The sequence below is a fragment of the Myxocyprinus asiaticus genome, chromosome 33 (genome assembly GCF_019703515.2).
Source record: "Myxocyprinus asiaticus isolate MX2 ecotype Aquarium Trade chromosome 33, UBuf_Myxa_2, whole genome shotgun sequence".
In the NCBI taxonomy this organism is placed as follows: domain Eukaryota; kingdom Metazoa; phylum Chordata; class Actinopteri; order Cypriniformes; family Catostomidae; genus Myxocyprinus; species Myxocyprinus asiaticus.
This window is the reverse complement of record NC_059376.1, coordinates 18,454,088-18,478,959: the sequence shown is the minus strand read 5'-3', so window position 1 is coordinate 18,478,959 and position 24,872 is coordinate 18,454,088. Positions and strand designations below refer to the sequence as shown.

The window sequence follows — 24,872 nt, the reverse complement described above, 5'->3', positions numbered from 1 at the left end:
TAATTTACAATCCAGACCGCTGGTAAAGCGGCGTAGAGCTGTTGTCACGTGGTATCTGTTCCTTTTCTCAACGCCGGACAGGCAAGACCAATCGCAGTGTTTTGTGATTACAGGTTTGACGTTATAATTATTATTATTTTTCTAGTAGGGATGGTTAGGTTGCATTTCTATTATATGTCAAATAGCAATACTTTAAATGTATATACTTTAAATAAAAATGATAATATATTTTAGTGTACAAACATCTCCAGATGTGCGCCCTCTGGAGGACGACAGCGTTGTGTCCCATTGGAAATGGCTGTAAACTAGTTAAATGTGCCGCCCAGTGTGCTCAACCCACTGATGAGAGCGCGAGCGCAGAGAGAGATACACAGTGACTCTGAAACGATTCATTACAAGCTATGAAATATTTAGTTTCATATAACATAATTGTTCTTTACTCATATTGAACTCCTTTCAGCATCATACATCATACGAGCCCGTGACTTCTTTCCTCAACTTATCTGTTTCTTTACGTTGATGTCGATAAAGCGCAATGATTTAACATTTACAGCGCAATATACATTTGGAGTTGTTTTGTAACCTTGTTCTGTTGAAGAAAACTCCGTGGAAAACAATGGACTTGAGATACTGTAAAGTCCTACTTATTACGACTCTCCTGAGCGCATGTCAGGTAAGGTTTTTAAATATTTTTGTGGTCAGGATGGTAGCTACATGTAATGTTTTTCTTATGTTATTATTACATAAAGCAGTTTGAGAAGTTGGATGTTTATTTCGTACAGGTTCGTAGTGGCAAAGTAACGCCGTCCAAACAGTCAGGTAAGAGTGAACATTCACACATGAAAATTACTTCAGAACTCGCACACAAATGTTATAAAAAGTATACTTTTTTATTTATTTTTTATTCTCAAATTGCATATCGCTCTGTTAAACTTTCCATAACTATAACATTTAATAAACAAGACGAAACACACCGTACAGCGCATTTTTTATTTAACTATCTTTCGTTTTGTTGATGTTATTGAACTTATTCTTTCGACCAGTGTTATTGTTTTTCTCGGTTATGCGAAATTTAAAAGCGACATTTAATTCAGTTAAGACTTATTGTTACATAATTATTTATTAGCAGTAAAATAATCAGCGAACAAAAATAATGTTATCTCTCTCAACTTATAATTAATGTGCTTTAAATGTTTTCACTTTTTTAAATGTTCTCATGTTGTTAATCCTGACACGAATTCACTGTAATCTCGATACATTTCACACCACCAAATGGAGAGCAACACCCTCTTTCCTCCTCCAGCTGCTTTTAAACCTTATCTAGTCGTATTAAAATGACAACCTACATTAAATTGGGTGAGGAACATTTTTTTTTTTTTTTTTTTTTTTTTTTTTGGTTTAATGGATATTTTATGAAGCTTATGACATGAGGACAGCAAAGCAATTTAGATACAATATAATATCAATTTATATATCTTGAAGATGTAATTTGTCATTTTGAATTTGGAGATTGAAGTCATCTACCCCTTACATGCAGATACTTACTGAATTTTAAATAGCGTGATTCACTATAGGCGTATTTAGCCTGTAACATCTCAAATAGCTATCTTTGGAGAAGGTTAGAAAATGTATGTTGTTTATTCAAACAGGTTGGTGTGGGGTGATTGTCACAAGGAGATCTTTCCTAACTCTCCAGCTGAAGCACCATTAAAAGCCTCTTCCATTGTGATTATGCACAACGTTTTTCAAAAACAAAACCAGAGTTAAATAACTAATCCAAATTGACCAGCTGTGACAGGTTTGAACTGGACTGAACCAGTGTCAAGATAGTTTCAGTGAACGCAACTCTGCCAACTTAATTTAGCGAGAATAAACAGAAAACCTATAAGCTTAAAGATGTTTAAAGCATTGAGAACGATGAAAAAAAAAAGTGATGGATTGAGATGTACTACAAACGTGCACCGTATCCTTGCTACATTTGCCATACATTAACATTTTCTACCTTTGTTGTGTGTGTGTGTGTGTGTGTGTGTGTGTTGTGAATATGCATTGATGTGTGTGTTCTTCTCTAGGCCTGCAGGTGCTGGAGACAGCTTCACACTACTGGCCTCTGGATTCAGTGGAAGGGATCCATGGTTTTTCGGACAAGATTGGGAACAGAACAGGTCATGTAAAGGGGACTAACATAAGTATGTGAACATTCTGCATCACACCTGCTCTCTGCTTCTTTCTTTCTTTCTTTCTTTCTTTCTTTCTTTCTTTCTTTTTGTCACCACAGCTGTTTAACATTCTTCAATGGTCACGTCTTTCTTAGTTCCAGAGATCTCTGTTGCTTTGCAGCTGTCCTCAGTTCTTAAAGCGGACTGATTTCCTCATTTGAGGAATTACTTACATGATTACCTCAGTTGTGATGAAGACAAATTACTGTGACATTTAAGGGTGTCAAATGTAAGCACGATTTCGCTGAGTGATTTACTAGTCCACTTGGAGCTTTTGTTTGAGTGTGTGTGTGTGTGTGTGTGTGTGTGTGTGTGTGTTACAACAAGTTACGTAACTCTGCAGTGCGCATTTGATCTGTTCAATATATACGAACCAGTCAAATAGATAAATAATTTATTTGTGCTAAAGAAACATGCACATGTAATTTCAGAGCTGGATCTTCTAATGGAGTTTATTCCCAGTATGAGTACAGTATGGCAGTTGTTCTGTCCTGGCTAATTCAGAACAAATGGAAGGCTGAGAGAAATTCTCTGAGCCTCTCAGGCTTTGAATGTCTATAGTCAACCCAATGTTTCCCCATGTGTGGACATGACTTATTGCATTGTGTGTGTGTGTGTGTGCGTGTGTGTACAGTATAACAACTATGCCACCAGATATAATAATAAATCTGAATGCTACACTCATCTTTCGAACCGTTCATCTTGTCCACCATGCCTGTCAACTACCTGAGTGTCTCACAATGTCCCTTGTTTCTTTCTGATGGTTCTATGCTCATATGTTCATGTATCTGTACCTGAATCACCTGTTTTTTTGTTCTTTCTCTAGTTTCACTGTTGTTTCTACATTCTCTCCATCACAGCTCTCAGAATCCACAACCACACTGTCCTGACTACCCATAATTCTTCTTCTGTGTATACCAATGACTCTGCCTACACTAACATTTCCGCCACTGTAGGTGAGGCTCTGCCACATTTACTCACTGGCTTATATTTCTGAATGTGTGTTCAAACTAAACACAGTGTAGAACAAAGATAGGGTGCCGTGAAATGGTGTCAGTTATTTTCATTTATGTGAATGTTTATGTAGTCTCTGTATATCAGAAGGATGTCATTAGAGTAAGAAACCTCAACACTGAATCCTATTATCCATTACAGTTTACATTAGGGTTATACAAGCATTCATTGTTTTGTTCTGTTGAGTCTGACATTCTTCACTGAAATCAAGGGGCTAATTCACAGTCTCAAACACAGATTTTAGTAGATCTAATGTCTTTGTGGAACTTTTAAAGACATGCTTAATTTTGGAAATCTGCCTTTGTGATGTGATTTTTGATGGTCTTTGTGAGCCAGTGCATTTGCAACAAATGTCCCAGCCAAACAAAGCATTAACCCTCCATGAGATTCCAAGCTTCGTCTACTGCAACCCAAATTGTCTTTTGGCGCCCATAGCACAATTAGCCAAAAGTCAACTATCTTAATGTCTTTTAAAACAAAATACTAAAGTTTTTTTTTGCTGCATGTAAGATAAAACCTGGTCGCGTAGAATCATGTTACTATACCTACATTTTTGCAAAAATATTTTATTCTCGTTGTACGGATCGCAGCAGTTTCCTGGTAAATTACCGAAAACTAGAGGCGCTACTACAACAATGACTTTATTCACTTTTCACACATGTAAAACTGCAGATTATCAATTCATAAATAAGTATGTTTTACCCCGTTCCTCACACTATTAACTTACAACATCAAAACACTTTTACTATAGTGCATGACTTGTAAGACGATACATATGAACTACGTAACCAACTACATTTACAACTTGTGCAGCAGGTCAACTAAGGACCGGTACAAATCCTGAAGAGCACACGAATCAAAAAGTGAGCCGAAAGTGACAAATAAGTACTACTAAATGACATGGTTGCTTTAGCACCCTCATTTGCACAGCTGATTTGTTTGCTTCATTTCACAGTTGCTTTAATGACACAATCGGTTAGGTTTAGGGTAGGGATGTTGGTTTTGTTGATTTAAAACTCAAAAGAGCATTAACTTTTGAAACCTCATTTGTCTTTCATCTCACACTTGCTTTTATGGCATTTTCGGTTAGGTTTAAGGTTTAGGGTAGGTATGTAGGTTTTGTTGATTTAACCACCTGAGACCTGAGTGTGACTGCTGTGTATTTTCCATTTCCTGTTTTCATTTGTAACTAGTAGCACTTAATAAATATGCAAAATAATAATAATAATAATAATTTTAAAGAAAATTCTAGAGCAAATAGTTTTCCTAAAAATGTATGTCCACATATTTGGACAGCGGGACTAAGTTGTGACATTTTAAATAATACCAAGCTATAGAAAGTCCAATTTTTTTAATTAAATTGTTTATGTTTCCAGGAGTGTTGGTTGTTCATGTTTTGAGATGTTACAGACATTACAGCTGGTTTTCTGTAAAGCTGCTTTGGAACAGTGTGTATTGGGAAAAGCACACAAAAATGATTTGTCTTTTATGTTACAATGTTTTTTTCTACTGTGGCAAAAAAAACCTGTGTTCTCTCTGCACTGTCAAATAAACAAGTGATAGCCAGTGCTGAGGCATTTTACCAATCAGAAATTAGCATAATTAAATCTGATTCAAAGTAATGGCCAGCATCATCCAATAACTGCTAACCATGTAAAAATAAAATTATACATTATAAATTCTGAATCTATGTACTGATTGTTCCATGTCTGCCAAACATGTTGAGTGGCCACTCATCATCTGCAGCCTGAAACTGAACTTTTGGTCGAACTGAAACTGAATTTTAGGAGTGAATGCACTAGGAAATCTATAGGATGGTCCTTTGCTCCCTTGCTCCCTATTTAGAGAATGACTTAACCTCCAGTGTGCTGTCTATCTGCACTGGTCTCAGAACAATTCAAAATGCACCTTATTTTCATCCTAACTCCATATAAAGCCTCTGAAAGCAAAAAAATGTTTCTCAGTGTGATAATGCACAGTAAATCTAGGATTTCTAATGAAAAACGCGCTATTTTCCAGTATAGTATACATTGTGTTTAACAGCATGCCGTTTCGCGATAAATCGGTATAATTTTAAAAATGGCATATTGGATAAAACTATAGACTCTAATCTTTTGACACAAACAGGTTTCAATGTATAAACGTTATTAGGTTTCTTACCAGATGTAGTTTTGTTGGCGTTTCTCCCAAAGACAAACTCTGCTGTGTTCGGCGCCATGTTGTTTTGTCACATGACTCGGTGCATCAAAAGTTTAACCCTTTACTGACAGCCCTGAGTCTTCTGAACTGAGATAAGTTGGTTTAAAACAATTTAAATTATGTGTTGTGTATTGCAAAGCCAAAATACAATGCCCACGCAGAAGGACGCGTTGTCGCACGAGGTCAAAACTCAATAGATCATTAACTTTAAATTTGTCTTTCATCTTACACTTGCTTTTATGACATGGTTAGGTTAAGGTTTAAGGGTTAGGGTAGGGATCTGTGTGGGTGAAAATTTAGCTCACTTTTAGCACCACTCAGTGGCCATTTCACCTATGAACTACAGCGATACAAGTAAAGGACCACGTAAAATCATTTAGCAAAAAAATGTCTCCACAGTCGTGTAATTTTCATGAGTAAATCTATAATGGAGTGATAAATAATGACAATAGCGTTATTTTCTGAATGTATCATTGGATATAGGTCCTAATGGAAAGTTACTTACTGGTTCTGTTTCTGAGCATCTCTTTGGTGTCTGTAACATCTAACTTTTGTGGTTACTGAAAGTACAGCTGAAACCTTCCTTATGTAGTACTGTATGTAGAGTTAACGCTATTTAGTACTGTATATATGCTTTTTAAGGCCCCTCATCCTGTTGTTATGACTTCATTTGGTGGGGTGGGGGGTGTGGGACTATCAATCTGTAATTAACCTCCTTGTTCTAGTTAGTATTTGACTATTGGATGCCGCTTTTGTGATTTGCTCAGTTGCCTTTATCAAAATTTAAAAGGCCACTTTTAAGGTGCTCCATACAACTACTGCACATCTCATCACTTACACATGGCAATAACCTGGATCTCACTGCATAGATGGATGTTCAGTCCTCTTTACCTCTTTGCCCCCACCATATATTCTTCTAGGCCATCTCTTGTTTACTCACTCCACACCTCATTCTGTCTCCTCTCTGACTTCTACCATTCATGGTGTCTTCACTGAGCACTCTTTTCCATGATCATCATTTCTTCTCTCAACACATCCATTCATGAGGTGGGATATTCTAAGACTCCCAAGTGTGAAGTTTTTAAGACTAATAAATGAGGATTTATTGACCAAAGTCACTGTGCTAGCTGAGGAACAACCTACCATTGACAAAAATCAGACCGTACTGACTCATCAGCAGTTCAATTCTTCAAATGAGGGCTTTTTAATTCCCTACTTCCTCATAATTCTGGAGATCTACTCATGTTGTATTAGGTGGAATGGAGCAAAATACGCATGTTTTTTGGGGGTTTGTTTTCCTTATGAGTGAAAGTTTAGTATTTCCCAACTCCCTGGTCAATATTACATGAACAAAAAATATTGTTCATCTTTTCATCTTTCAGTTAGACAATCAATGATTACTCACCCATGCCTAAAAGGTTCAAGTTTCTATGGTTTTTTAGAAAAAATGAAAGTGACCATTTCAAAAATTAAAAAATGATGGAAATTAGAAATTTTGATCTATAGCGCTTTATTCATTCTAATCTAAGAGATGGTCACCAAGATGTATTTCAAATGTTTTAATCTTATGGGTCACTCTATCATCATGTAGACATCATAGAAGGAATGGTGAATAAGGGCATCTATCTGAACGGTGATAACGGGGCAACCTTCCTTCACTTTGGCAACTATAAGGACTCCTGCATAAGCGATCCTTCTCTGTGTGGACCTGAGGGTGAGTTTTTGTTATCGTAATACAATTTTTCCTGTTGTTATAGATGTGGATGAACATCTTTATATGGTCATAAATGTATAAAAGTCGAATAATGTGTTGCACTAGTTTGTATGACGTAGTAAAGGCTAATGGTTCAAAAATGAGTTTTTTTTGCCTTTGTTGGCAAAATTTTTTGATTTGTTGCCTCTCAAGAGCAAATATATCAGCTTAACAACAAAGTTTTTTTGCATGAAAGCTGATATCATCTGTTATTTATCTTCATCAGTGCACATTCCTTATCTCATAAAAAGTTTTTATTCATATTTATTTTCCAGGGCCTGACCAAATTAAGGCTTGCAGTATTGTTTGTGATGAAGTGGCCTGGATCTAATAAAGATATTATTGTTTAAAGTTAGATATCAGTACATATCAGAAAAAGCATTTGGTGTTTGGTTAGCCTGAGAATTATAAAAATCACACTCGAATGCCAAATATGTTGATGATGCATCACTCATTAAGCATGGACTAGATTTTGGTATTTAAAATGGTTTTATCACACACATACACAAACGCATTTTACCTTGCATTGTAAGGATAGCTGACTAGAACAATAGAAAAGTAATTCATGATATGATACATATTATAAAATATTTTATTTTGGCGTAAAGAACCCAATTTGAGTGAGCATCAAATTGTTTTGCTAATATAGACTGTGTATGTAAATTGGTATTTTCCACATATACTATACCTATAAACCGTTTTTTCTAAACAGTTATTGCAAAGTTTCATTTATTCCAAACACAGAAGCTTTATTTCACTCTTCCTTTTTCACAGGGATTACTTTCTCCTTCTTCTGGAAAAACCATGATGTAGAGTCTCGTTTTGCGATTGCATCCGGAGGTAAAGTTGGCTCCAGCGGTTTCTCTGTCTACTCCAACCCTCATGGTGGACGTGTGGAGTTCTACACGAGAGGAGATTCCAAGACGTGGAAAGCAAAGATCAAACTTCCAGGTAATCATTTGTAGGGCGTGCGTGAGTGCGTGCGTGCGTGCGTGTATGTGTAATGTTATAATGTTAGTTCAGGATGTGAAGAGGGTGTAGATGATTTCTTGGGAAGCAAAGTGTTTTGCCTTATCTCTAAGGCCAAAAAAGTGTTCCCATGCTCTCCAAATTTCAAACACATGGACCCAATTTGGAGGTACATTTGAAATCTGACCATAAATATTTTGAATATGTAATTAGGTGCATAATTATATTGATCACATCCAGATGTCCAGACCTGCTTGAGTCAAAAGGAATCAGTGTAAACTTTGTCCACTGGACTTGTTATGAGTTTAAATTTGTAATTTACTGTGCAAACATAGAAATGCAAGTGAAAAAAGTAGCTAATGTCAAATCATTCAGCGGCCCAAGAAAATAATCATCTCTCTTTCATTTAGGATATTTTTCACAACCGTTTTAGGGATGCACATCAATCCTCAGAATATATTTACATCTTTAGTATCCGTGTTTTTCTAACCTTCACAATCTCTTAACTGGAGGCGGTTGATAAGTTTAGTAATTAAATCAGTATGGTTAAAATGTATGTCTTTTCTGACAAGGGTGCACAAACTTGAGGTACGGGAACTTCGAGAGCTGTGTAATATAAGCAGTCGTAATGCTTTTAGAATGCTACTGTGGTGACCTATGTCAGATAATCTGTGGATGAATTAATGAAAATAACAGCAGGCTTAAAAAGTCTTTAGCTGTATAGTTTAACAAAACAAGTCAACTGACTAACTGACTAACTGACTAAAACATGTACAGTTAATCAAAGCATGAATCGTATCTTTAGAGAGTGAGAAAGAGAAAACAACATAACATTGGGATGATGTGTCGAGACAGTGTCCATTTGTCATTTTATCCCAGGATAGATTAATTGAGCCACTGATACTTCAGCTAACTAGTGTAGCCACTGGTGGGCCTGGGTGGGCTGTTGCCACCCATTGGCATTCATGCCCACCCAAATGTTGTCTTATCCCCCTAGTCCACCAACAGCCAAAAACCTGCTGGCCACGAACCACTAACGTCAGAGGCTGTTGGGCTAAATAATGTCATTATCAAAGCTTTCAAAATAACACCAGCTCAAAAAACAAAACTATCAGCTTTTAAACTTTCAAGTTGACGGGCACCCCGTATCCTGCGGTGGCTCCAACTTGTAAAACTCCACTTTATTTTCCCTGTCTAATAAAATATTTGTAACAAATGTCAATATGTGAATTGATTGCTATGAATTGTATTAATTTTGCTGTATATTTAAATAACTTCTAAACTGTTCATCAAAACCAGATAGAGTTGACAAAGATGCTGAATTTTGGATGATAAAATGCTCTCAAAACTCTATACTCCATCCACTTTATTTTTAAGATGTTAATGTTAATAACTAATATCATTGTATGAATTGATTGAGTTTTGTTCTTTTGTTCTACTAACTTCTATTCGTTGCATCAAAAGCAGCTCGTGATGGACTTTTAAACTCCAGCCTCTTTTTTTCATGTACAACTAAAATAAAATCCAAATATTATAAGCATGAATTTATAACATACTGTAGCTCTGAATATTTTTTCTCTACCTCGAAACCTGATTACTTAATGCTTTTTCTAACTTACCGTCTTGTAGGGTCACCTCTCCATCACTTTAATAAAAGTAGAGTTGCGACGCAGTGACACGATAAGAGAAGGAAAGTCATTTTATTAACAGTAAGCCATAGCAGAGACAAAAAGACAATATCCATTTCTGTCATTTTTATCCATAATTTTCATCTCTCCAAAGACACACTGGCGAATTGTACTAAGAAAAAAATACCACAATTGGTCCGTTCTGTGTTTAAAATGTCCACTTTGTTTTTAATTTCAACATTTTCTAAAATCTCTAGTGTAAATCCTCTGCATCCCCATATAATAATTAATATCTGACATGTAAAATAAAATAAAAATGTCTGTATGTGCAAACACAAATATTGTTGATTGATCTTTAAATATTCTTAAAGTAGGCAGCCTTTGGTAGTTAAATGTCCTAAATATGCCCCTGGAAACAATTAGCTAAACATCCAAAACATAATAAAAAATAAAATAAATAAAGTGTTTACAGATCTCATGCAATCAGTAATTTCTCTTAGCCCACCCACCCAAAAATTTCAAAAGTTTCTTTATACCATCACTTACTGGCTGCATGATAACGTGATTAAATCCATTCCTTATTCTGTCCCCTGCTTTTAGTTTTCTTTCATTTGATACTCGTGTTTTATGGAGTAAATCTGGAAATAATATTACTATTACCTCCAGTTCCAAAACAGTCAAAACATAAAAATCTATGTTATGCTTGTTTCAAATTTCATTTGATTGCTTTCCCTCTCTCCCTCTGTCTCTGTCTATTATCTAGGGCCCTACTGGACACATGTGCTCTTCACATGGACCCAAACAGACGGACTAAAGGTCTACATTAATGGGACTTTCAGCGTTGGAGACCCCAGAGGAAATGTTTCCTTTAACTATGGTGACCCCTTCGCTGACCTAGTTATTGGTACAGCAAACAACCAGAGATATGGCCACTATGCCACAGGTGCTTTTGATGAGTTTGTGATTTGGGAGAGGGCTCTGTCCCCTGGAGATGTCTGGCTATACTACAAAGCAGCCATCGGTAAGTTATAACAGACTCTGTTGCGATTCCGATCTGCTGTCAGCATCATGCAATTTATCTATTATTTAATTTTGTCTGTGTCTGTCCTCGCATGTCTTAACCATCTGTTTCTTCCCAGTTGTCAGACATTGTCAGGGTTTCCAAATTATCTGCACTCGGTCTTTGGTATTTCCGGCTTGTCCCCACTTGCCTCTTACCAAATGGTAGCTGACCATTGTTTTCAGCATATCTAGGATATTATTGGTAAATCCTCATAGTACATCTGTCTTTATTTACTGTATTCTTTTGAAGTACAATGACCCCAAAAAGTATTGTAAAATTTATGAATTTCAATGCATTAGATAACAAAATATTAGAGCATCTGTAAACAAATGATGATAGAACTTTTCTCAGAACTAACTTCCCTTTGTTGAGACATTTCTGCAATGCTTTTCAATAACTAGTGTCAAGGTGATTTCTTGTGGATGTATGAAGTTAGTTCCCTTCAAGATGTCCTAGCAGGGGGAGCTGGGTATCTCAGTGGTAAAATACGCTGGCTACCACCCCTGGAGTTCGCTAGCTCGCTAGTTCGAATCCCAGGGCGTGCTGAGTGACTCCAGCCTGGTCTCCTAAGCAACCAAATTGGCCCGGTTGCTAGGGAGGGTAGAGTCACATGGGGTAAACTCCTCGTGATCGCTATAATGTGGTTCGTTCTCGGTGGGGCGCGTGTTGAGTTGATCGTGGTTGCCATGGTGGATGGTGTGAAGCCTCCACACGCGCTATGTCTCCGTGGCAACGTGCTCAACAAGCCACGTGATAAGATGCATGGGTTGACGGTCTCAGACACGGAGGCAACTGGGATTCGTCCTCCGTCACCCGGACTGAGGCGAATCACTACGCGACCACGAGGACTTAAAAGCACATTGGGAATTGGACATTCCAAAATTTAAAAAATAAAATAAAAATAAGATGTCCTAGCAGAGTAACCACAGGTGTAGTTCATCACATTAACTATGGACATGTTCCACTAGGTTTAACAAGCAAAGTGTTCAATCACTTGTCTTAATTCTCAAAACTGTATTTATCTTGTAAAACCTAACAAACTTCTTTTTGTGAAATGTTTTGCTTGAAAAGTGCACGTCATATCTTTCTATAAAATTAATGCTACTTGCTTTGACATTTTGTTATCTAATACAGTAACATTCATACATTTTCAAGTGTGGCTTAAGTGTCCAAAAACATTGGGACCATTATAGATATTTTGGAAAGACACATTAGTTTTCGGTTACGAAATTTTTAAGTGTCTTCAATGGAGGTTGACTGAAAGGATATGAAACCTTTGTGATGCAGACAGTTTGCTGTTCTGCCATTATCTCTAGAGTTATTCCCCTCTGTGAAGGTTATTACAGAGAGGAAGAAGCATTTGAAGACAATTTCCTTTGGAGACACTGCTCCACATTCCACCAATCCTTAAACGAACCACATTGAAACGCACTATTGAAATGCACTACTCCGCTGGATAGCCCACAGTAGATGAGAGAATACATGTGCCTGCCATGTTGCTCTTGATGGTTTTTGAGTCTATAGCAGGGGTCAGCAACCTATGGCAAATGTGGCAGCATTGGCACACGGAGGGGTAATCACTGGCTTGCCAGCAACGGCGAGGGTGGATTAGACTGTTTTATTTAAAATCAGAACCTGCATTCCAATCTACATGTTGATGTAATCCTTGCTAATGATCACGCTGCGTGTTTTCATGAGCTGAATGGGAGTCTAATCAAAAAGTAAAAATGTGACGAGACTGTAGTATACCCAACTGACTCGTGCAGTGCGTGCAAGCCATTCACGCATCATGAGCCGGCAGCGCTGCACTTTGGGTTAATCACACGAGTAAATACGCCCGCTTTGATTAGGTTGGCTGCACAGATGACACCCTACATTCCGTGTTTCATTTGTTTCTTTTTACTTTCAGAACAACACATCATGTAAAAAGGAAAACACCTCTATTAATCCTTGAGATTTCAAACCCAACATACAGGTACAACCTCCTTAAACCATGGTCACACTCAAAATTACATTAAACGATTAAAAGAGAAAACATAAACCCACATCGTGGGGTTCAAACATCTGAGTCTATTCAAAATATAAATGAAACCTGGAAATAAAGTTTTAGGATTTTGCGTGTGTGATTCACCGAAAAGGGCTAAATAGTTGATTGGCTTGTGATGTGTGAATGGCTTGCACGTGCAGCGCAATACGTTGCGTGATCATGAGGAAGGATTATATCAAGATATAGATTGGAACGCAGGTGCAAAAAAACTTCTCTCTCGCTGTTGCTTGCGTGCTAGTGATTACATGATTACAATGACATAATCTAAGAAATATTTAAGGCACAGCCAATGACCAGGAAAATAAAAATGGCACGCCATGTCAAAAAGGTTGCCGACCTCTGGTCTGTTGTAACAAAGACCAGATACCACAAAAGCTTAAAGCCATGCCTTTCAATTATTGTATATTATTAATATGCTTTTATTTTATTACAAAACGAACACTATGGCTTCATGTTTATGACAAAAATTTAATTGTCCGTTTTGTAAATCAGTTTGTTGAGTTTGCAATCATGATTGTGCCTAAACTGTCACATTGGCCCTGTTAACAGGATTTATGTGACATTTTATCTTTTTGGAATGGTCCATGCTTGTTACCCACTGCATATTTAGTTGGTGGTTTTTACAGGAACTTCTTCTACTTCCATATTTGAACTTTGACATGAATGGATAAATATCTCAGTTAAACAGGGGAGTTAGTAATCATTTAGATCCACTTTTTGTACTGTTCTTCATGGGGAAGGTATTTGTCAGGTTTGGGAGTAGAGATGCGAGGACTAAAGCGCAGAGTAAGTAAAATGTGCTTTATTAACATAACAAAATAAACAAAAACACAACAGAAACCACCCCGTATGGGAAAAACAACATTCCACAGACACAGGAACTTGGTGCAGGGCTGAAGAATGGGAGCCTAGAGGTCCGGGCTTAAAACAGGAATCTCCAGTGGCACAGACAGACAACAGGGAAAACACCTATACAGGGAAAACATCCACAACGAACTGGCATGGGACAGAAAATACAAAGAGGTTAAATAGGGATGGAGATGAGGAGGGTAACGAGGGAAGGCAGGTAAAGCAAATGAACTAAATCAAGAAAACGAGGGGGCAGGGTCTAGCTGAGAGACAGGAGAGCACATGCAAACAAATCGGACAGAAGCCATGTGCTCACACAAAACACTATGACAAGACAGTAGAGCACATGGCCAACCAAACCATCACTGACCACGTGCTAAAATGAAATATTAAAGACAGAGGAGCGCATGGCAAAATAACCGATCCTAAAGCCATGCACTCACAAACACGAGACATGGAGCATGAGTATCCGGATCCCGACTCGGAAACAAAAGCGAACAAGACCGAAGTGTCAGGATCCAGACATCATGCTCCGAACATAAAAACACAAACTGCACAAAAGCACATGGCAAGGAATAAAACACCAAAACCGTGCGCTCACACGAAAAACACAGAACATGAGTGTCAGGATCCTGTCACCACAATAAAAATAACTGACAAGGTAACAGGACCCTGACAGTATTAGCCTCTGCTTGAGTAACTAATGGGTAACAATTTGCAACAAGGTTGTATTAGTTAACACTAGTTAAACGACATTAGTTAACATAAACTAAGAATGAACAATTCTTTTAGAGCACTAATTAATCTTGGTTAATGGTCATTTCAATATAAACTTTAAAATGTAAAATTTTATACGTTAACATTAATTCATGCATTATTAACTAACATGAACTAATGAACAGTTGTATTTTTTTAACATTAACAAAGATCAATAAATGCTGTTAGTTCATGAGACTTTATGCTTTAATGTTAAAGAATAAACGTTATTGTAAAGTGTAACCCTGTGATGTATCCTCTGCTGATTGTTAGCAACTTTTAGGAATAAAGACCTTTTAATGATAAAAAAAAAACATGTTGTTGAAGAAGAGAAAATCTACTGTTGTTTTGCACACCTCCAGCAGTAAGAGGCTCTAATGAGGGGCATAGTACAGAGTCATTAGTGAGCTGCTTTGCCACGGGTACTTATAAACCAGCCTCACTGCATCTGTGTTCAGAGAAAGGTATTACATGTGCCATTCAAACAGGTGTGAAGTATTTTTTCCAAGAGAGGAAGTAACAGAGACAAAGAAAGAAAGAATTTGTTTTGAGCTCACAAATAATGCTTCATATGTTCTGAGCTTGGCTTTGGTGTTTTAATGATTATTACATGGCTTTCTGAAATACCTGACTCCGATTGGTCAATCACTGCATTCTACACATATGCAGTGTGATTGCCGATTATGAAACTTTTTATGATGACCATTAAATTGTATCATTTCATGCATAGCAATGGGGGAATATTTTGTCACGGAAACAGTTATCAATCAATCCTAGTACTGATTCTGAGTTTATTTCAACAGATTTATTTTCCTTTCACAGAATTGTCATTTTACAGGATTTAATTTGTTTGTTTGTCACCACAGGTGAGGATGTGTTGTCCACCTTTCCAACTGAAGCATCCATCACTGCCTCTTCAGCAATATATATTCTGGTAAATTATTCTCATGCTTTATAGACATTTTTGCTGTAACAAAAAATTATGTTATTAAAGTCCTCATTGTGCAGTTATAATGAATAACGAGATTAAAAAGTATGCCTTAAAAACTAGTCTTTAGGCCCCTAATGAGAAAGCCAAACGCGACTGTGGCAAGGAACACAAAACTCCATAATATGTAGATAATGGAGAAAAATAACCTTGGGAGAAACCAGGCTCACCGGGGGACCAGTTCCCCTCTGGCAAAACAGCATGAATACAATGGCAATATTAGTTATCTATGTGTAATACAAGTCTTGTTTTTTGTAAGTTAACCGAGTAGATTTTTCCTTTACTGAGTAGTGTCTATGAATTCCATCCCAAATTGTTTGCAGAAGTGCATGTAGATGCAATGTCCATTTATTTGGCTGAAACAGGTTAAGGCTTTAGTTGGTATACATTTTTGTCTATGTATTCTTTTATAAGAGAATGTAGTCCGTCCTCTGACCAAGATGGACTACACTGTCTTCGCTCGTACTGCACTTTCTGAATCTGTTTCTATGAGTCCACACTGGAGTCTCCCTAACAGAAAGATAACTGCAAAAATACAACCACATTTTGCATCACTCTAAATTCTATTAGTTATCTAAGAGATTGCAAAGGGCAGTAATAGGATATGGCCGAAAAACAGTGAAATGTTCAGAGGCATTTGCTAATAAGTAATGACCAATGTACGTAAATGCAAACACATACATGTGTAACGTTGGTGTCTGGAGTGGAAGAGGAAGAGAGGAGACGCAGCAGTCGATTCTTTCAATCGTTTAATTATAATCATAGGAGTAGAACAAACGCTGGAATGGAACAAACACTGGAGAAGAACAAACTATAAATCTAAACATCAAAACTTTACACAACGTAACACTTCATAAACTCAATGCAACACTTCAAAATAAGAGTACTTGAAGACATGAGGGAGACAGACTGTAACATTACCCCCCCCCCCCCCGCTTTAAAGGGCGACTCCTAGTGCCCAAAGATGAATGAGGAGGGTAGGGTGACGCAGAAGATGAAGGATCCCAGGAGGATAATCAGGAGGCCTAGGGGGTGGCTTCAGGGCTGGGAAAGGATCCGGAGGCCTGGGAGGCAGTTTCAGGGCTGGGAATGGATCCGGGGGCCTGGGGGGCAGCTTCAGAGCTGGGAATGGAACCGGGGGCCTGGGGGGCGGCTTCAGAGCTGGGAATGGATCTGGAGGTCTGGGGGGCGGCTTCAGGGCTGGGAATGGATCCGGAGGTCTGGGGGGCAGCTTCAGGGCTGGGAATGGATCCAGGGGCCTGGGGGGTGGCCACAGGGCAGGGAATGGATCCGGAGGCCTGGGAGGCAGCCACAGGGCAGGGACTGGGTCAGGAGGCCTGGGAGGCAGCCACAGGGCTAGGACTGGGTCAGGAGGTGGAACCGCTGGAGGAGGAGACTCTGGGGAAGCAGGTGGAGCCGTGGAAGGTGGTGGAGCCGTGGAAGGCAGAGCCAGGGAAGGCTCGAGGGGCGGAGACATGGAAGGCAGAGCCATGGGAGGCTCGAGGGACAGAGCCATGGAATGCGGAGTTATGAGAGAATTGAGGGAAGAGTCCGAGGAAGGCTCGGGGCTGAGAGCCGTGGAAGGCTCGGGGCTGAGAGCCGTGGAAGCTGTGGTAGAGAGTACAGGCAGAGACTGGGGAACGACCTCCGTGGTCGTGAGCATAGGCAGAGACTGGGGAGAAGGTGTCCTTTTCCTCCTCTGGCCAGCAGGGAACGTGTTTACAGGGATGGTCAAGACTACAGGCATTGGCTCTGGGACGGTCAAGGCTAAAGGCATTGGCTCTGGGACAGTCGAAGCTACAAGCATTGGCTCTGGGATGGTTGAGGCTACAGGCACTGGCTCTGGCTCATTAACCGTGGCAGGCCTGGGCATTGGCTCGTTAACCGTGGCAGGCCTGGGCACTGGCTCGTTAACCGTGGCAGTCATGGGCACTGGTTCGTTAACCGTGGCAGTCATGGGCACTGGCTCGTTAACCGTGGCAGTCATGGGCACTGGCTCGTTAACCGTGGCAGTCATGGGCACTGGCTCGTTAACCGTGGCAGTCATGGGCACTGGCTCGTTAACCGTGGCAGTCATGGGCACTGGCTCGTTAACCGTGGCAGGCATGGGCACTGGCTCGTTAACCATGGCAGGCATAGGCACAGGTTGTGGCCCGGGTTCCTGCCATAATTCACAGCATATGGGGGAAATGCAGCCTCCATGGTCGCTTCTGCTGACTGCTGAGGATGAGACCCCCAAAAAAAATATTTAGTGGAATTGTATGGAGAGGAGTTACCTTGGAGACAGGGGCCTTAGAAGGCGCGGAGAGAGGAGCCGTAGGAGGTGCGGAGAGAGGAGCCATGGGAGGCTTGGAAACAGGGGCCATGGAAGAAGTCATCATCTGTATTAAATGTGGTGAGAGTGAAAGGTAATGGATATTCAGGGTGGATAGGATGTAATTCGCCAAGGGAAGATCTTCCACCTCCGGAAGTGCTGTGGGTCTGTCAAAGTTTAATCCCATTCCATAAATGGGCTTGAGGTATATATCCGGTATTGATGTCGAGGCAGCAAGTTTCAGGAACTTGGTTGTGTATTCCAAGAGGGGAAGATCCTGCCTGAACCGCTCCAAGAATAACTCTGTTGGCTCCATGCTCAGTGATGTGCTCATCGAGGTGAGGCTTTGTAGGAGAGGAGGATTAATGGGATCGCTGGAGTAGAGGAGGACATTTGGAAGAGCAGGTAAGTATATCCGTATTCTTTGTAGGTCAGTCCTTCTGTAACGTTGATGTCTGGAGTGGAAGAGAAAGAGAGGAGACGCAGGAGTAGATTCTTTCAATCATTTAATTATTATTGTAGGAGTAGAACAAACGCTGGAATGGAACAAACACTGGAGAAGAACAAACTATAAATCTAAACATCAAAACTTAACACAACGTAACACTTCATAAACTCAATGCAACACTTCAAAATAATAGTCCTTGAAGACATGAGGGAGACAGACTGTGACAGTATGAGGGTATTAGCTAACCTGTCTCTCACCAAAGTAAAAAAAGAAGTGCTTGTGGTAAATTGGCAATTGTCTCTTAATGAAACCTGTTTGTCTTTGGTTTCTGCTGGTCTTATTAATTGCATTCATTGAAACAACACAAATACGGGATGGGATTTCTCAGTCACCAGTAATCAAATCCTGCCAAGCCTGGCTGGTTTAATTGGAAAGATGTGTGTTTATAATATAGATTTGTGAATTTTGCTATCTATTATAAATATTACGGTAAAAGACACATTCCCAGAGTAAAATGGTTAATACTCTTTTTTTTTTTTTTTTTTTTTTATTATTATTATTATTTTTCAGAGCTCAGGAGACTTAAATGATTAGTTCTCACAAAAAAAATTAATTCTCATTATTTTTCTCATTCGTATGACCTCTCAAACTCAAATGACTTTCATTCTTCTGCGGAACACAAACAGAGATTTTTCTGAATGACGTGTTTTTGTCCATACAAAGTAAGTTTGTAAAGTAACTGCTATAAATGTGGTTTATGAGGACATTTCTAGTGTCCCCATAATTCAAATCGATTAAAAAAACATACTAAACGATGTTTTATTGAAAATGTAAAAATGCAGAAAGTTTTCTGTGAGGTTTAGGGGTAGGGTTAGGGTTATGGGATCTAATCTGTAGTTCGTACATTATAAAATAATTATGTCTATGGAGAGTCCTCATAAAGATATCTGCACCAACATCGAGGACTACACTCTTAATTTTTAGAAAATCATAAGTTAACATTTTTGATAGTAAGAAGGGATAGTTTAAGGGTTAAAGGGATAGTTCACCTAAAAATGAAAATTCTCTTATCATTTACTCATCTTCATGCCATCCCAGATGTGTATGACTTTCTTTCTTCGCTGAAGACGGATGATGATTATTTAGAAAAAATATCTCGGCTCTGTGGGTGAGACAATATTTAAATAAATCAATATTTAAGTCCTTGGCTTTTTTATTATAAATCTCCACTTTCACTTTCACTTGTGAAAGTGAAACTAAAAAAGCACCACATGTGACTTACAGATGTGAAAGTGATAGTGGAGATTTATAGTAAAAATAGGACTTAAATATTTATCTGTTTCTCACCCACACCTAACTTATAACATCTGAAGACATGGATTAAACCACTGGAGTCGTGTGGATTATTTTATACTGTCTTTATGTGCTTTTTGGAGCTTCAAACCATTCATTTTCATGGTATGGACCAAGGGAGCTGAGATATTCTTCTAAAAATCTTAATTTGTTTTCTGCAGAAAAAAGAAAGTCATGCTACATCTGGGATGGCATGAGGGTGAGTAAATGATGACAGAACTTAACTTTTTGGGTGAACTATCCCTTTTAGAAATTCTTTTAAACACAAGGGGTGTAACATAGATTTTCTGATATAGATCAGTTCTGTTGTTACTTTGGTTGTCTACTAACAAACACCATGAGTGTTCAACATCACATACACCAGAGTTCTGTTAAAAAATAAAAGCGATAAATCCAAAATTAGCACAAATCCTTCAGTGACAAGTCAAAGATTTATTCACCCCCCTTAGCGTTTTGCACCGAAGTAGATCACTAAAAATCATTTGCGTGACGGCATCTCAGCGTCATCACTGCAGGAAAACTGTTATTTTTTCCTGTAAATACTGTTGCCATGACGAGTACATATCTCTGATGAGCTATTCAAGAGATTGGACAGATTTGCGGCGTGTTGAGTAACTCAAGTGACCGCCGATCTCATAACATCAGCCATGGTCAGATATTATTTTTATTTTATTTATTTTTTTACATCCTCTTGCAGTTGAATTACCTCTCTAATGTGATTCAGCAATGTAGAAAACTAGCGCAAATCCTCATGATAGCGCAATGGACACCTCACAATTCATACAGATTTGATAGGCTGCTGATAAAATATTTCTGATAATGATATCATAACTTGGGCCACAATAGATTGCTCAAGGGCCGCATGCAGCCCGTGTTGAGTAGCGCTGATCCTAAAGGCTCTCAGTGACACCTCCATTTACAGGAGGTATTGCAAGAGGGTGCGGAAGACTTACCTGTCCTCAAATCTCGTTCATTTTCACACATTCAACAAAAGTAATGAAAATACACACAAGAACCGATGTGCGCAATTTCCTCTGCCTTTTCTCCTGCCTCGTTTAAACTTTCGCCTGGCACCACAGCGTGTCCTGCGCGTGCAGCTCTTGACAGCCCAAAGCGTTGATGTCAGGTGCGCTCATGTAAGCAAGGGCATTCTTGCGTGCGCACCAGTTTCAGATGAGTGACGAGGTGAATTAATACTTAAATTTCAGTCTGTTCCTCACACAACACTATCATATGGCTTCAGAAGAATTTAGATCTGTGATTTAGTGATTTAGAACACTCGTGCCGAGTGTTATGGATGACTTTAATGGCGCTTTTATGTGTGCTTTTGGAGCTTGGACAGCCACAAACACGATCCTCTCTTCCCTCAATCTTGTGTTTCACAGATGAAAAAACTAATACTGATTCTGAACAAGGTTGAGTAAATGATGGCAGAAAGGTCAGTTTTTAGTAAAGTTTATCAGTATCATTAATCAGGTGTTAATTATTGTCCAGAGGTTCTGACTGCTACCAAAAGCGCGTAGATGGCGCTGTCACGTGATACTTGTTACTTTTGTCAGCGCTGGCTAGGATGCGACAATCACAGTCATTTATTATTACTGGATGAGAATTAAAAAAAAAAAAAAAACTTTTATAGAGACTGCTGAAGCTTACTTCCATTCAAAGGTATGAATCCTTGATATTATCAGTTTTTATTAAAAAATAACTATTCTAGAGTAAAATTGTCCCCAATGAGATATAAAACCAGCGCTCCCTGGAGTGAAGTGAAACTTTACATTCAGTTTTCGTTGTATTTTTAAATAAAACCATTTTCAGTTACTAATGCCTCTTTAGAAATGTACTATTCACAGTCAGCCATGATTCATTTAATTCACAGGTGAAAGTCTCCATTAACTGGGCGGTCACTGAGATTAAGAGAGTAATATTTGGCTGGTCATGTGATCCTGACATGACAGCTCTCATGAGGGGACCCTATCCATGTAGAATAAAACAGCTTTTGTAAGGTTACTGATATGACTATACTGAGATATATATACTGTACATTTCAAAATTTCAATTAATTTTTTTAGGTGTAAAACTTTTTTAATGAGGAACAAATTACTGAGTGCACCATACCAAAGTGAGTGAGCACCCACTGTTGATATGGATCAACATATCCCATGTGTCAGACTAATATCGATTCACAAATCCCAGGAAAAAAAACAAGGAAAAAGGTCGGTGCTTGTGGTTGAAATTATTTTATTAAATTACAGAAAGTCACAAGTATGCCTTTATATATTGAATCTGAGCCATTGTATGTGAGTGCTGGTGGTTTTATGGACTTCAGTTTATGCCACATTTCTGGCTTAATGTGTGTGTATGTATGTTACAGGGAACCACGGAGACACCCCAACCTGTTTCCACAAACCCATCAGAGGAAGTTGAGAGACTTCATGACCCCATGCGGTTAGAAGCATTGGACTTCCTGCAGACCTTTACTCTACCTAACAAGACTATACATCAGGAAACAGCCAACAATCTTACACAGGTAGCATACACCTATGTATGTTCTTTATAGAATTTATTTAAAAAAAAATTCAAACCAGAAAGTAGGCTTTTCTCTTTTAAGTTAAGAACATGCTAAGTGTTTTCTTTGATGCTTAAGAAAATCTCTCCATCACACATTTCTTTGGCCAATTCTACATTATTTGGGATGAGACCATTCTAACAACATAATATATAATATATATACAGTATTTATATAATTACTAGATATTCACCTGTAATCCAGATATTATTTAATAATTAAATAATTACACAATCTCCATATGTGCCGGCGTCAGAACAAACGCTAGTAGAAAAGCTTGACAGCATTAGCAACAGTAACTAGGGAGGTTGGGGCTTAGCAGAGGGTCAGTTTATGCCACAGAGCACACCTTTTTTAACTCTTCCTAGTCAAGTCATGTGGTGGCTGAACGTAAAGTGATTCGAACAGTCATTCTCTACCATTCAACAGTGTTTTGCTTTATCACAATACAAATGATCCTCAAAAATGTATATAAATTGACACATTATTACCTGTTTACCTTTTTGGCATATTTCCTACCCTGACAAACAAATACACACATCACCTATTGTTTTTAATTATCCCATATCCGGCTCTGTATGTTGCAGTCCTTACTGAGGAGTGTGGATGAGGTCATCACCTCTTCCGACTGGAGAGATAATGATGAGGTATGTTAAATGGATGGATGGATGAATGTATAGAGAGATGATCCCTGATGAGATATCACCTTCCTCTGATTTGTGCACCCTCAATAAGCAGTTATTCTCTGTGCACTTTTCTTTTGTTGTTGGATGATCAGTGGAGTCCAGTGGTCAGTGGGCTAGTAGAGACTGTGGATAATGTGATGTTGCATATGGCCTCTAAACTTCAGTCCAGCCCGGACTCAGAGGCTCCTCTGTCCATAGGAGGCAAGAGCTCTGTGGCAGGTCAGTTCACACACACCTAAACATTCCTTCAAACTCCCCCATTTTCAGAATATCTATTCTTAGAAATGTATGCTCACACAGCTTTCTTTGCATACATGGCTGGCTTAAAGTATGTGGAGTACTGTTGTCCAAGTATGCTCACAGGGGAAGTGTATCTAATACACAGCATGCATGAATGCAGTATGTGGCACAACAGGTGTGCGTCACATTGTACAATTAGTCCTCAGTAAATGAGTTTGAGGTCTGAACCAGGTTTTTTCCAGTGGGAGGTGGTTTTTCAAATAACAATACTGCTTAATAAAGGAAGGCCGCTGTGTTTCTGTTGTCATGCGTTGATAGAAACCAATGTGCAAGTCTGTCGTGCTTTCTGAAAATGCATAACAGGAAATTACTCTCTTATGAGTAAGGCATGGAGCGTAGCATCTTTCTTTGTGGGTCTGATTTGAGAGATTTGAAATAAGTCTGAATCATGGCCTCTGAGATTCCACAGTTTTCAGCCTCACTCTGTCTCTTTCTCTGTCCCTCTTCTCTTCTTTCTATGATCCTCCCTTGTGTTCTGATAAGACTCTGTGTTTGAAGGCCAGAGGTCACATGAGAACATTTTCAGTAGCCTGAGATATTATTGACCTTCACTGTTACAGTCAGTGAGTAAAGCATAAATAAACGCAAGATCACAGATAAAGAGAGGAGGAGGATTTCTCCAGAAACAAGAGATGTCATGAAAAGAGAGTATCCTGTAACACCACTCTCACAGCGCCCTCTAGGAAATTATGCAGTTACAAAAGATAAACCTAACTCAATATGAATGGTGACCTGATGTTTTTTGGACTTTTCTAGATTACTCTCTGATGAAGATTCCTCAGAACTACAATCTGTTCAGCTACCGGTTCCCCACACAAGGGAAGAGTTACATCTCAGTACCAGGAGAGGCCCTCACAATGCAGTGTGAGTATGCATGTGCGCACACACACACACACACACACACACACACACATACACACATACACATATCAAAACTGAGGAAGGTTTAGAATGAGAGGCGTAGGAACGATCTGAAGAGTGGAGGACACACAATATAAACCTTAACTTGACTCATTAATATTAATTAAGGCACTTGTTATAGAGTGACAGCACGTCCTTTTCCTCAGGCATCCCCTTTTTTTGTACTTCAAAAAAGTCAGACCAGGATTTCTAACTCTCCTTAAATGCCTGTTTTCATATTGACGTGCTCTCTATAGTCATAGATACACACCATACATTCTGGGGGGGTGTTTGTCATTTAAAAACCATTTAAACCTAGTGTATTGGTTTAATTTTATCCGTCCACTAATCTCACACTCTGTCTGCATGCCCGCTGCATGTGTGTGATAGAAAAAGAGAGAGCAAGCAAGAATGCATCAAGTCACTGTGAAAAAATGCACTTTTAAATGAAACAATTTATGCAAAAGTAACTCAGAATGATCACTTCGACGTTCGTTGTACATATGTCTGAAAATGTCTGAATCTTAACTCGGTTTCAGTGAACTTGTTTATATTTAGCTCGATTTAACTCTTTATTACAAGTAAATGCACACAGACACAGTGCCTTAGGAGGCCTCGAGCTGGGTTGAAAGGACACATTTTCACAGAAAGTCATTGAAGGAAGATGATGACATTTATTAATTGACTGTTTATTTATTTTTTTTTTTTGTGGCTAAAAGAGAGTAAGAGGGTAATAGAATCAACTCTGAGGCCTTACTGCTGCTCTGATTAAACTTGCCAATCACACAAGCACCTTGAGAAGAAAGCATGATATAATATG

General features: G+C 38.7%; 1 protein-coding gene across 1 annotated transcript in view; it reads left to right on the top strand.

Annotated features, from left to right (window-relative positions):
• The first annotated feature begins 393 nt into the window (after positions 1-393).
• The window catches only part of LOC127424132 (adhesion G-protein coupled receptor D1-like), a 72,850-nt gene continuing 48,371 nt past the window's right edge, over positions 394-24,872 (top strand). The window contains exons 1-11 of the mRNA XM_051669055.1: positions 394-673; positions 783-819; positions 2,073-2,189; positions 7,024-7,146; positions 7,960-8,136; positions 10,546-10,803; positions 15,364-15,431; positions 21,972-22,127; positions 22,754-22,813; positions 22,945-23,071; positions 23,909-24,016. Coding sequence (XP_051525015.1) covers positions 617-673; positions 783-819; positions 2,073-2,189; positions 7,024-7,146; positions 7,960-8,136; positions 10,546-10,803; positions 15,364-15,431; positions 21,972-22,127; positions 22,754-22,813; positions 22,945-23,071; positions 23,909-24,016 — 1,288 coding nt within the window. The 5' untranslated portion in view covers positions 394-616. The remainder of the gene's footprint in view (positions 674-782; positions 820-2,072; positions 2,190-7,023; positions 7,147-7,959; positions 8,137-10,545; positions 10,804-15,363; positions 15,432-21,971; positions 22,128-22,753; positions 22,814-22,944; positions 23,072-23,908; positions 24,017-24,872) is intronic.